This window comes from Odontomachus brunneus, unplaced genomic scaffold (assembly GCF_010583005.1).
Source record: "Odontomachus brunneus isolate Ranch 3 - 2012 unplaced genomic scaffold, Obru_v1 Obru_scaffold_118, whole genome shotgun sequence".
In the NCBI taxonomy this organism is placed as follows: domain Eukaryota; kingdom Metazoa; phylum Arthropoda; class Insecta; order Hymenoptera; family Formicidae; genus Odontomachus; species Odontomachus brunneus.
In genome coordinates, this window is record NW_022639568.1 from 625,438 (window position 1) to 639,515 (window position 14,078).

Here is a 14,078-nt window from a genome sequence, read left to right on the forward strand (position 1 = left end):
GGGGGGGGGGGGCGGCGGAGGCTAGTAGTCCGAACCGGAATTGTTTGCACGAGCCTCGAGGCGCGGGACACGGAAAAAAAAAGAGCGATGTTTTCTTCGCGCTCGCTCGCGAAACAGAACACGGAGTTTTTGCGATAAAAAAGGCCGTCGGACCGAGGACGAGTTGTCCTTCTCCTGCTTCTTTTCACTTAAAACACACTCGACGGGATCCCGCGCGCATTCTCTATTAAATATTATTAAAGTTACTCGCCCAACGCGATTTACTTGCTTGAACTTCTTGTATCACAATGTGTAATACAAATCTACATAAAAAAGTTGGTAGCATACTTAGTATTTGCAACTATAAACCCATATTCAAATACCATAATTATGGTGGACAGCAGGTAGAATATTCTCTCCATAGATCTTACAAATCAATCTTTTAGTTGTTGCAGTAATTTTACGTCGATTAAAGTAGCAAAGCGTGTAGTGCTTATCTGGTTCCACCTTCAATCGCGTTAAATGCAACTTTTTGTTCGCAAACTATGAATCGTCAACTATCAATTCTGATCGAGTATGATGAACATTTAAAAACCCAAAAGCAACTTAAAGGAAAACAATCACTAAGTCGTTGCTACAGCCATCTACCATTCGTAATCATATAAACCTTTGTAAGCACCTAATGTAATTCTCTTCCGCCTCAGGTGCGGTAACTAACGTTAAAATGTCTGAGAACAGTTAAAGGCAATTAAATTTCCAATTGAGTTTCCGTTCCTTCGACGTTTCCGGAGAAAGGGGGAGGGGAAGAAGGGAATCCGAGGGAAAATAAAGACGCGATCGACGGGATGTCGAAGGGCTAAAAATACGCGGCTGGGCCCGTCGCTAGGTACTTTCTCTAATAAGGATGCAGAGTGGGCGCGATATTAATACACGGCGCAGCGCGATCCAAAATCACGAAGCGAGCGAGCGGACGGACGAACGAACGAACGAACGAACGAACGAACGAGCGAACGAGCGCTCGGCTCATTCGCGGCACAAGTCACGTTTCAATTACGCAAATTAGATTCTAATAAGTCCCGGCGCTGGACAAGATCCAAAAGCGCGGAGACGCGGCCGGCGACGGTAATTGGACGAAGGAGCGCGCGAAGAGGAACGCGAGAGAGAAGAAGAAAGGCCGAGAGAAGGAGAGAACGGCTTGGACGAGCTGGGAGGAGGAGGAGGAGGTTGGGGCACGAGAAAATGGGCTTTGTGCTTCTCGATGTTCCGGATAATTCGAATCGACGTCGCCGTTTATGCGACGCCGTTACGAACGACGGTGGCGTTAATCAAAGAGATACGCAAGGCGGTCTTGCGCGCTTTCACGTCTCGCGAGGACGTGAATAACTCTCCTGAGCGACCGTGTGTTCCAGCTTTTTCGCGAGTTCCTTTTTTTTTCACCATCTTCCGAACGTACGTGCACCTGTGCACGCACGTGCATACACTAGGAGAAGAGTGTTTGGCGTTAGCGAGGATAATCTTGTATCGACGCGTTGTTTATTCGATGGGTACACTGAGAGAAGAATTTAATAAATATTATCAAAATTTGGTTACTATTACTAAATGGTAGACGTAAATATAGCCGGCCAAAGCCAATACTTATTAATTAATTTAGTTCTGTAAAATAAATTATTTATTTGACAGAAGTAAAATTTATTTGATTCCAGAATATATTTGGTAAATAAAACTTATTGAATATAGGTGAGCAAAATAAGCGATTTTGTAATAGTTACAAAATTTTTGATAGGTTCAACCAATCATCTGTAATAATAGATATTGAAACGATGTAATAACTGCAAATGAATGAATTTTTCGTTGTGCTGCAACAAAACATACTTATATTGGTAACAAAATAGAACTTGTACCTACTGAATTTTTTATTACATGGGATATAATAATTTCATAACAATTATCAAATATCTGTTCATAACTGTAATATATTTCATATTAAATATTTAACATTAAATAATTACTAAATTATTACTAAATTATTACTAAATTATTTAATTGATGTTACTGTGAATGCAATTACGTCATACTCCCAATCTATTAAATATTTGGCAATTATTATCATATTTAGTATTAGTTACTAAGGATCCAACGAATTTCTGTAACTAAATGCAGTTTGTTATAGTTACCAGTCTTTTCTCTCAGTGTACTGACAACATATTTACTTGATCTAAATCTTTTTGTTTTAACAGAACAAACAATTGTGCTTTGATGCAATAGTTGTGGTTTGTTTCAATAGAATAAACAGTTGTGCACGGAAAAAAAGATTTGATTGAGTTAACCAAATATCTGGTCGAATATGAACGATCCAGAAATTCCGATTGAAGTAACCCGAATTCTGTTTAAGTTAACAAGATTTTTGATAGACTAAACTAAACATGTCTGGTTTAATAACCAATAACATGTTTGGTTAGTTCACCAAAAATCTTGTTAACTTAAACAGAATTCGGCTTACTTCAATCGGAATTTCTGGATCGTTCATATTCGACCAGATATTTGGTTAATTCAAGCAAATTTTTTTTTTCCGTGTGCTTTGATGAAAAGTTAAGTTTTTAAGAAAATGTGTATACTTTCTAATTTGAAAAATACATCTCTCTTACATCAGCACAAGCAAATATGTTGTTGTCGGTACCTGGCGCGCATGATTGCTTTTTCTTTCTTAGATCTTTTTTCTCTCAGTGTAGCCGTAGAATGTCTCGGAGCATTTAGCGGATCCTGCCACACGAATCTCAAGCGTCTTGCTTCTTTGTTGGGATAACAAAAAAAATATGATCGACGCGTCTGAAGTTACTACAATTTCAGTAGGACTGACTCTCTGCTCCCACGCCGCGAGAAAAGTGTCTGGCACTTGTGATTGTGGCTGCCCAGTGAAGTAATTACAGCCAGACTAGTTTTCCAGTAAAAACGCTGCTATATAGCTTCAGCGATGATAACATTAATTGCACATTGTCGCTTATTTTTGTTAGAAGAAACTTGATCGGCGCCGGAAATGGCTATCAGTGAAATGAGATTAGCCATTGTCTTTTCTCTCAGTGCACGTAACGTGAAATCCACAGACACGAGAGGTCCGCAGTGTGTAACGCGTGTTACATATTATACACACGCAACGTCGCAATATTGCCTAGTCGTTGTTACAATTAGCAGACACACTGCGCTGTTAGCGTCATATTATTAGGGGAAAAGAGATGAGAAGACGACGACGGCGACGTCGGCGACGTCGGAGCCTTCCCCCGCGCGCGCGATGCTCATTACCGCGCAGTGCAACGAGCGTGCAATTCGCTTCGCTGCACTTTGCGGAGCGCGTTACCGGGTCGCTCACACGCTCGCTGCGCGCCTCGTATTACGCCTACCGAAAAAAAAGAACAAAAGAAAAGAAAGGAAAAGAGGAAAAAGTGAGAAAAAGCGAGAGAGAAGAAAAAAGAAACGCGCCGCGCTGCGCTTCCGCGAGGTGCGCGCGGGCGCACCTTCTCGCGCCACGTCGTGGAAAACGCGGAGTGCGCGTCTTTTGCACGAAAAATTGCAACTTCTTCCTTGGGACAAGGAAGAACCCCAACCCTTTCCCAACCCCAACGCGGAGAAGAAGGAACCATCCGAAGAATATTTATAGTTTAAATTAATTCCCTTACAGGAAAAATGTGCAATGCGGCATTCATCTTATGGATGTTGCGTTTTGTCGCAAATGTCGATGGGGTTGGCTGGGATCAAGCCACGACTCGCGTTAAATATAACGTTTTGCTCGAAACTACGAATTGTCAACTATCAATTCTCTGATCGAGTGTGACCAACGCTTAAGGACTAAATAACGACTTAAAGAAAAGCAATTATTGAGTCGCTGCTACACTGAGAGAAAAATTATCTTAAAATCAACAAATATTTCCTTGGTGGGTGCCATTAACATATTTACTTAAATCTACATTCTCTTTACTTAAATCAAATATTGTTTATTTAAATCAAGTAAACAATATTTGATTTAAGAGAATGTAGATTTAAGTAAATATGTTAATGGCACCCACCAAGGAAATATTTATTGATTTTAAGATCATTTTTCTCTCGGTGTACATCTAGTTATGACCTTTTGCAAGCACCACAGGGTCTAAGACAAGGAATCATGATGCAACTCTCACGACACAATTCTCAAATAATTTCTTCAAATAACGTTCTGTTTACTTGCTGGTTTACGTGTTGAAAATATCGCCAAATCGACGCGACGTAGACAAGACGACGAGGCGTCCTCGTACACCTGAAGAGCGCAGCGATAATCGCGAATTATCTGCGCCGCATCAGCGATCGAAAGGCTCGTGACAAAAGGACTGTGACGCGGTTCACCGATAACGGCGGAAATACAAACCACACATACGACAGACGAATATACGTGCTTGTGTCTGGGTGTGTGTGTGTGTGTAGTGCGTGTCGACGCGATGGCGGGATAAATAATTAATCGTCGGACTCGATCGGCGAAGCGCGACAAGCTGCGGCCGCTTCCTCTCCTTCGCCGCCTTTTCCTTCCTCCCTCCCTCCTCTCTTGCTCTCTTTCTCTCTCTCTGTCCCTCTCATTTTTTTTCTCTATTTCATTCGCCGCATCGGGAGTGAGTGCGCGACGACGGGGAAGGCGACGGTGGGCTTTCGAATCGCGCGTAAATTCGCGCGCGTTGCCCGGCCGAGGGACCCGGTGGCGTAACAACAAAGAATCGCACTAGAATTTCGACTGGGAAAAGAAGACAGCAGCTCCGCACTTGTCGAGCGAAATGTCTGGATGCGCGCTTTCGGCGCGAAGCCGGAAACCCCGGGCGATCCTAGTCGCGGCTCCGCGTACACGTGAAAGTGCGAAGGTGAGATGATCGTAATACGCGCGCGAATACTCCACGGTGGATTTATGTAATAATTCCCGCACTTCCTTTGCCGCGCGAATCGAAAAATCCGCTCTATTAAAAAATTGCGCCAAGGGATCGTCGGAGAGGAGATTCATGTGGCAGGATCCGTTAAATGCTCCGAGGCATTCTACGGCTACTCTGAGAGAAAAAATATCTATGAAATAAAAAGCAATCATGCGCGCCAGATAACAACATATTTGCTGATGTAAGAGAGATGTAAGAGAGTATTTTTCAAATAAGAAAGTATACATTTTCTTAAAAACTTAACTTTTCATGAAAGCACAATTGTTTACTCTACTGAAACAAAGAGATTTAGATGTAAATAAATATGTTATCAGTATCCATCGAGTAAATATCTTTTTATTTCCAGATTTAAATATTCTCTCCCTCTGTCTTTTAGATATTGTTCGTTTTAGTCGTAAAAATTAAAAAAAAAGAAACATGATGCGAAATTTACGCGCTCCTTCACACGATTAGTGTGATATTCTACAAAAGAGAAAATATGCTATTTGTAAAAATTATTACTTCTTCGAAATTGTATAATTTATGTTTTTCGTTTATATTTGACAAACACGACAGACCTTTTATGCGAACCTAATAAATTATCTTTGGCAAATCCTATTCTTTTTTTCTTTTCTGAAGAAGAGCGCGTAGTACAGTTCGCAGTCTCCTAAGCATGTCGGGACACGTTCTTCTTGAAAGTGAAACGGTCACATATAGGGTTTACCTTCTCACGATTTTCGACAGCAGGTAAAAAAGCAGGGGCGAATTCGCACAAATACACGGCCGGTGAGTCGGACCGGTGGCTGCAGGTAAAATCTTTGAACGAACAGGTTAGTCTCCCGTGGGGATCTCTTTCTTCGCGGGCGGCTCGACAGAGTACATTTGCAGATAAAGAGACGAGGAGAGATGGGAGGGCAGAGGGATACGTGGATGCGGATGCCGAAAAAGATGTCAAAGTAAGCCGGGAAATCGCCTTGCTCTTGCGCCTGTGACAGAGAGACGGGACGAGATGAGATGCGCGGATGGCGGCCGAAAGTTCGTGGAAGCCGAAGAATAAATGGTCGATCCGGCGTCCTGTCCTCTCCCCCGCGTAATCTCATAAATCCTCCTCGCCTCGTTGGACTTTGTCGCCCCCGCCGACTTGGAAGCGCGGACGACACGTTCGGGTCTCCATCGAACGAATTCGGATATTCGAGATCCGGGGAGTTTCGAGAAGATGCGAGTTGCTTCTTCTCTTACGTTGTGGCGAGTAACGGACGACAAAAGGGATGCTTCCAAATCCAAGAAAAAAATAAGAGAAAGAGAGAGAGAGAGAGAGAGAGAGAGAGAGAGAGAGAGAGAGAGAAAGAAAGAAAGAGAAAAGCATCAACCGCATAAAGTCTGTAGGGTCAACCACGGGGAGGTAGAGGACGATGAAGGCAGAGGGGAAAGAAGGACGAAGGGGACGACGGAGCGAGCGACACAACAGCGGAGTTTCCCACGACAGGTGACATGTGAGAATCCCCCGGCAGTCACGGCGGCGCAGGTGGATCAGGTTGGGAAGCTGAGACGCATGGTGGGAGGCCTAAGAGGCATACCTGCGAAGGCATCGGAGAGCCGAGAGCGAGAGAGCCAGCAAGAAAGAGAAAGAGAGAGCAAAGTCCAGGAGCGTACTATGTCGAAACTCCGTTTCCCAAATCGCTTAAACCTGCTCGATTGTTTCTCTTTCGTTTCGCGTCAAGTGGAAATTTGATACAACGGACCCGAATACTGAAAACTCGAAGAACGTCAGTATGATTGATGGCAGAAAGATCGCAACACACTTGTTTTCAATAAATCACAAAGCGCATCTATATGTGTAATAAAAGAGAATTTATTTCTTAACAATTCTGAGAAGATCAATTTGCCAGTTAAATGCCAAATGCATTCGGAAGGTCTATCGAAAGAAGGAGCGTTACAAATTTTCTACCCACTAAGTCTACAATGTAATTCCATAATCATATCCATATAATTGGTAGAATATCAGTAATTACCTCCTATCAATCATGTCAGACCTGCCGATCTACGAAAGTTAGCGATCATTTCCTCGAGTATAGATTCAAATGCCGCCGGCTGACCGAGCGACGCGTCTCGCACGGTCATAGCGACCTGTCGAGCTCGATCGGCCGCCACCACTGCTACCTGCGACGCTTCTATCTACCTGAGCCGTTCAACAATCTGCCTATCTGCCGAGATAAACTCGAGTCGTCCGACTACCTGAAAGCCCCGAAACGCTAATCACGATGGTGGAATCCACCAGAGTGTCTGGATAACGGAGAAACGCATCCTTCTCTCGAGGGGGCTAGAAACGGGGAAGGAGAGCGAAGCGGAGGCAAAAGAAAGACATGCTCTCTTACTCACTTGAGGAAGTAGATCTGGCCCTCGGGGGTGCGCGCCTGCTCCCATCCCTGCGGCAACGGGCCCAGGTCGTCGACCGTGCTGATGACGTCGTAGCTGCGCTGTTTCTGATGATGGTGGTGGTGACGCGCGTGCGGCTGCGGCGCGTGCTGCGGCGCCTGCTGCGCTGAGGCGTACGTCTGCTGAAGGGAGGCTGGGCTGCTATGGGCGCGGGGATGAGCGACGGTGAGGCCGGCTGCGGCGGCGGCGGCGGCCGCAGCGGCTGCCGCGGCCGCACCTGCGGCGCTGTTCGCGCCCGCACCGCCGCCTCCGGCGGCGCCTCCGCCACCGCCTGCGCCGCCGCCACCCGCACCGGCACCACCGGCGTCTGTGGCAGCGTTACCACCGCCTGCGCCGCCACCCGCGCCTCCTGCGCCGCCACCGCTGCCGTTCGCGCCGCCGTTGGGCGCGCTACCGCCGCCGCCGCCGCCGCCGCCGGCGTTGCTCGGTGTCGCGGCGGCGGTGCCGAACGCGGAATCCGCGGAGTTCTCGCGCGAGTGCGAGATCGACGGGCTCTTGCTGCCGGTGGACGGTGGAGTGAAGAAGGAGTCCGGCAGCTTGCGCATGCGCAGCGGCACCGTCAGCGGCACCCGCGCCGAGTCGGGCTTCAGCACGGTGTCGAACAGCGCCTGCAGGTCTGACTCGGAATTCTGGTCGACCCTTACCACGAGGTTGCTCTTGGTCAACTGGTCCACGTCCTGGTTCAGCGCCATTTTGACTCACGCACGTTAGCTAGCTAACTTGCTCGTTTGCTCGTTCGTTCGCTCGCTGGCTCTTCTACCTCGTTCGCCTGGACTATCTCTTTGTCTTTCTTTTCTCGTCCGATATCACCTCCACGTTCTCCTCCTCCTCTTCTGCGTTGTTCCTCCTGCTGCTGCGTCGCTTCGGATCGCGGCTGTTTCTGTGATTCCTTCTCTTCCTTTTTCTTCACTCCGTTAATTTCTTCCCTCACGCACCTACGTAAGCGCGTACGATGCAGGGATCTTGCTGCGTGCTCTTCTCCGCGAACACCTCTCCTCTCGTTCCCACAACGACGACGACTTCGGTGGTATTCTTCTTCTCTTCTCCTTCTTCTTCTTCTTCTCCTCCTCCTCCTCCTCCTCCGTTCTTCACCTGCGCATTATTTCACCGTGGTGGAATCAAATCACCGGGGTAACTCCACCGTCGCCGTCGCCACGACCACCAGCAGCGTCGTCCTCCGCGATACCGACGAGGATGGTCCCCTCGTAGCCCACCTCTCTCGCCCCCTGCTGCCTCCTCGTCTCACGCCCGATCGCGCTCGCCGATCTGCGCGTTACGGGCGGCCAACACCGGTCGCGACTACGAAACTCGCTCTCCTCGCAGTCAATCCCACCTCTCCGGCTGGCTGGTATCGGCTCGCCCTACCTGCGTGGACTCTCGAGCGCGTGCGAGAGCGCAGGAAACGCGACCCGAGAAAAAAGAGAGAGAGAGAGAGAGAGAGAGAGAGAGAGAGAGAGAGAGAGAGACGCAGAGTGGGAGGAACAGAGAGAGCGAGCGCGCTGCTCACTCTCCTTCTCTCTCTCTCAGACGCAATCCGAAGAAGTTCCCACCTCGCGTTCACCACAGCAGCGCTACTGGCCTCTTAGCCGATGACGACGCACGTCGGCGATGTAGCCACGACGACGACGACGGCGGCGGCGACGACGACGTTGACGTCCGGGTGGTCGGCCGACAGATCACACTGCACATTCGAAAAGAGAGAGAGAAGGAGGATCAAATCACAGTTTAGAACGGAGGGAGGGAAGAGGAAGGGGAAAACGAACACACTCTCGTCGTTCCGTTCTCTTCGAGTTCTCCGAACGGCGATGACGATGACGACGAGAGGACGACTACCTCGACGAGCACGGTTGCTGCTGACGACGACGACGATGATGATTATACGTGATACCCACCGCTCGACGATTACGGCACTGCGCGCGCGCGCGCGCGTGCACACACACACACACACACACACACACACGCGGCGGACGCGACAATCGCGGTGAGACGATCTCAGGATCGCGATCGCTCCTGCCTCGGCGAAACGACTGGACGATGATGGCGAGGCTCCGGCATGAGAAGGCCCTCGGAGGAAGTCGCGTTCGTTCGCTCGCTCACTCGCTCGTTGGCGAACGAACGCGAACCCGACGCGACGCGACGCGCTGACGGGGAAGGGGAGAGGCCGCACGGCTATATTCTTCTCGGATTATTCGCGGCCCGACTCGACCTCGCCGCGCCGCCCGTCTGTCTGTCTGTCCGTCCGTACGCGTGTCCGCTTCTGGTGCACGATGTCACGACTGGGGATCCAGCACCGTCACCGCTGCGCGTCCCGTTGCGCTGCGCTGCGCTGCGTTGCGTCGCGTCGCGTTGACACTCGTCGTGTGTGCACGCGCGTCTCCGTGATCGCGGGGAAACGGTATCTCTCCCTTTCTCCCTCAGTCTGTCTTCCTCTCTCCCACTGCGCCCGCCGCTACTGCGCGCTGGTGTGTTGTGTCGCGGCACAGAAGTCGCTGCGCACCTCCCCGTAGCCGTGCAAGCGAGGCAAGGCGTATCAGCCTGTTGCTCCTTTCTGGCAACCTACTGACCATCCGGAACAGGTCTCGGTAGTGGGAGAGAGAGACCAAGGAGCGTTCAGGAGTGGGGATACGTCGCGTTCCCCTGCTTTCGGTGAACCTCAGCACGCGCGGAATGTCGTACTTACGATTTCTTCCACCTGCTCGGAGGCTCGTCGAGATGGGAGTCGCCCTGCGACTGTTCACGGCCGGCACGGGATGTAGCGGTTAAATGTGGAATCATGTCGACGTTTTGCTGGATTTCGCGTCCGACACGCGAAAGTCTTCTTCGAGTAGTTTCAGGATTCCCTATCCAACAGCCAATCTCGACTGAACGACCCGTTATGACCGAACCCGTTACTTTAATTCTTAAAGTCTCCGCTACGAGCCTCCACTGTCACCGCCGGAAAATCGAGGTAGTACGACTCAACGGCGAGTCGGATGGCTCGCTAGTTTCGAGTGGAGCTACTCAACGACGAGTCAGGCGAATTTTTAGCGCTCGCTCCATAGATGTCGCTACTCGTTGAAGCATATTTTACCTGTTAATAATAAACAGTTTGCTGATTGTTAATATGCGTTGGATGATTTACAATAAATGTTAAATGACTAATCTGTTAATGTCCGAGTAAGTGGACTTATTTTAGATATTTTTCGTTGTGATATTGTGCGGTTGAACAAATATTAGATTATGTTAAGGAGTTATAGTGCTGTAAAAGTTAAGGTTTACATATAAAATTTTTATTGTGTATGCTGTTAAAAATTATTTGATGTCACAAGAGACATTTGCTTGTGTCGGTTACATAAAAAATGCGAATACAGTTGTAAAAGAAAAATACAATCAGGATACAAGATGGAAATGGACCAAAATGTTGCGCAAACCCTGTTCACTCAAGGTGCCACATTGATTTTGCTGGACGTACCAGTAGGCACTGATATTGGAATCGACATAAAGTCATGGAACACGGAAGGGAACTTTAAAGGCATTAAAATGATCCCACCTGGGATTCATTACGTGCACTATAGGTAAAGTATGCCTTATAACTTTAGCTTTTATAGAATCATGCTCATAGAGATGTTTCTTTGCATACATCAATACTCAATCAATATATTGAGTGATTATCCAACAATCTTTCTGTTCTCATTCTAATCTTGATTGATCCAATATTATTTCTATTCTAACAGTGCTGTAAATGAATTTGGTGAGATGGCACCAAGAGTTGGTTTTCTTCATGACTTTAAAAAGTGCGAGTTATTAGTAAAGAAATGGGACAGCAAGGAAGAAGAAATCAGCTCAGAATGTAAGTAAACACAATTGTTATTTGCAACTCACATTATCCTGTATACAAAATTCCACATGAGATCTTTAAACAACAGCTGTACCTGAAGAGACAGTTCAGAAGCTGAAGGATAACTTGAAAGATTTGGATAGGTATTTAGGGCCATATCCATATGAAATTTGGAAACAATGGTCAGAATTGATAAGCAAGATTAACGTGTCTCTCATGGAAAGATGTTCTCCACTGTGTGGGTGAGGAAAAATATGAATATCTCTAAAATTCCTGGCCCCTTACTGAGGAACTCTTGATTGATGACATCAGAAGCAAGAAAATGTATGCTCAAAGTTCCTGCAAAACATGTTAAAGAAAAAATATATATTCACAAAATGAGCACACCTCTAATATACTCCAAATACTTTCCTTTCACTCTAGCAATTAATAAAATTAACGTAATGCAGCCTACATTTTCTCAATATTTGGTCACGTTAATTTTATGCTTGTTTATTGAAAAAAGGAGTATTTTAGAAGTATGCTTAATCTATTGCAAGTATCACTTTCTAGACATATTTTTTAATTTTGGAGTATTTTGCAGGAATTTTAGGCATGCGTTTCTTCACTCTTCTGACGTCAGAAATCAAGATAGACCCGGCGAAGGACCGAGAGCCTTGATACTCGCATCAGACTATGGATTGAGGATTGCAACCGGATCAATCAAATAAAGTGTAATCAAGATTTAGATGATTCGACTGACCTGATTGCAATCCTTAATACATGGTTCGATACATAGGCGTTACGTGAACACTAAAACGTTCTCAAATTCTTTTTCAGCTACGTGCGATCCGCGCTGGAATTGGAGCACTGTAGTGACGCTTTGAGACCGCGCGGCGGAGAGTCCGAGTGCAAGAAACGGAGGAGGTCCGGAAAGTTTACGGTAGAAGACAAGGAAGAGGAGCTGTTACCAGACTTGAAACCAAAGCCAGGAACAGAACTTAGGCTCACAGAAATACCAGACAAACGTTACCCCGACGATGCGACTCCCAGCGAGATCACACGGCACTTTCTCGATTCCAGTTACGCCTTAAGCGCTACCCTGAGAAAATTGCGAGAGTGAGTTTTGGAAATACCACTTATTATTAACTTTTGTAGCAAGAACCTCTCGTTAACTGACTCTTCTGTTTTTCTAATGTGCTATATGTACTATATTGTTATATATGATATTATTTTGAGTAAATCTTTAAGAAACCCACTTCCTATGACCTTGACCTTGATATATGTTATCAAGATTACATCCCTGAGTAACGTGCAAAAGATCTTAATCGACGCTCTTTATTTATTAAAAAGATATTAACAAAAGAATTTTTATAAGTGGAATATAATTTATAATTGGAATACAGTACATTAGAATATGATAAACAGTATACTTATATGCACGGGTCTCCTTATAGAAAGGTTTATTTTTTATTTTGATATATATAATACCGGCGCGTATTTTTTTCTTCAGGCCTGTTGAGATCATCGGCGAGATGCAACTGACGTTCGTCTGTTTCCTGGCTGGTCAAAGCTTGGACGCGTTCGAACAATGGAAGAAACTTGTGTCGCTTATCTGTGACGCGGACCACGCGATCCCCCAGTATCGTTCCGTTTACATAGAATTCTTACAGGCTTTGGAAGTAGAGCTGTCGTATGTGCCGGAGGAAATACTGTGCGACATCGTGGCGAGCAACAATTTCGTGTATCAAAAGCTATGCAAACTGTTTGGTAACATCGAGTCGAACACTGAGGTGGATGGTCGGCTGAAGTCCTACGCGAAGCGCTTGCAAGAACGTTTGACCGCGAAATTCTTGTGGGACTTTTCGAATTTGCTCGAGGACGCGGACGACGAGGCACCCGTGGTCGTGACTTTGGCGTGAGCGTGCGCAAAACGTTATTCTCTCTCTCTTCTTTTATGCTATTGTAATTTATCGATGTGATTTATAAACAATTATAAGTTGTATAGGATTCGATGCGCACTTGCACGTGTGAACGATGTAAAGTCTTATCGCATTTTTTAATTATATTAATGTATTTAATTATACTAAATAAATAATACATTTTCGTAATAAGTACAGGATACCAAAGTGTCTCTTTTCTCTATCCTTTTTCTTAAGAGTATGCTGTATACCGATATAATACAAAATAAAAATAATAAGTATTTTTAATAATAAAAAAATGTCAAAAAGTAAGTGTGTGTTTCCGCCCGGGATCGAACCGGGGACCTTCCGCGTGTTAGGCGGATGTGATAACCACTACACCACGGAAACACTTGGTGTCTTACTCTTTGTGAAAGGAGTTGAACAGTGAATGTGTTCTAAAAATCTAAAAAAAACGTTCCAATATAACATTTCTTCATTTTGCTATGTTTAAGACGATAGTGGATACTGACATAACGTAATTCCGTAAATTTCTCTTTTCTTTCAATTAAATGCATTAAATTGAAAGTGCTATTACAGATTGAAAGCACAAATGTTAGTGAATGCGTAATGCGTGCTAAAAAGTTGCATGAAATAATAAAAAATTGTTTATTTACCAGTGGTCGGTAAATAAAAAGCTTTTTATAGACGGTCGGTAAATAAAAATTTTTTTTCATGCAACCATAAATATAGACGATGGATCCATTGATGAATTAAAAACTCGCTCTATGATTGGCCAATTCAAATAGAATAACTGGTAGCTAAAGTTAATCGGAGGTAAAGAAATTGGATATAATGCAGGGCCCATATTCCTGAAATTTTTGCGTATACGTAATTTTCATTGCGCAGTTATTTTATGGTATGATTAAACCTGCGTAGTACAACTTACGTATACACAACTATTTCAAGAATAAAGATCCGGTGCTGGGATTCTGTAACTCGTTATTAGAGTTAACGACAGTTTCGTTATCATTACGCAGCTTTTTT

The 14,078-nt window shown here is 45.7% G+C and overlaps 2 protein-coding genes and 1 non-coding gene across 8 annotated transcripts in view; 1 reads left to right on the forward strand and 2 right to left on the reverse strand.

Annotated features, from left to right (window-relative positions):
* LOC116849509 (transcriptional coactivator YAP1-like) overlaps positions 1-10,162 on the reverse strand; it is a 22,497-nt gene extending 12,335 nt beyond the window's left edge. The window contains exons 1-2 of one of the 6 annotated variants that reach the window (XM_032826710.1): positions 10,015-10,162; positions 7,278-9,015 (exon numbers count right to left, since the gene is read on the reverse strand). In XM_032826710.1, coding sequence (XP_032682601.1) covers positions 7,278-8,026 — 749 coding nt within the window. In that variant the 5' untranslated portion in view covers positions 8,027-9,015; positions 10,015-10,162. Of the gene's footprint in view, positions 1-7,277; positions 9,789-10,014 lie in introns of those variants that run through there. The other 5 variants (XM_032826709.1, XM_032826708.1, XM_032826712.1 and 2 more) reach the window with 5 other exon arrangements.
* Positions 10,163-10,182: 20 nt separating this feature from the next.
* Positions 10,183-13,252, forward strand: LOC116849510 (protein AAR2 homolog). Its single transcript, XM_032826713.1, has 6 exons — positions 10,183-10,490; positions 10,708-10,888; positions 11,048-11,163; positions 11,240-11,393; positions 11,971-12,249; positions 12,644-13,252. The coding sequence occupies exons 2-6, from the start codon at positions 10,716-10,718 to the stop codon at positions 13,050-13,052; spliced, it is 1,131 nt and encodes a 376-aa protein (XP_032682604.1). The 5' UTR covers positions 10,183-10,490; positions 10,708-10,715; the 3' UTR covers positions 13,053-13,252.
* Positions 13,253-13,369: 117 nt separating this feature from the next.
* Trnav-aac lies at positions 13,370-13,442 on the reverse strand. The gene has a single exon. It is a non-coding gene; the product is annotated as a tRNA-Val (tRNA).
* Between the last annotated feature and the right edge of the window lie 636 nt (positions 13,443-14,078).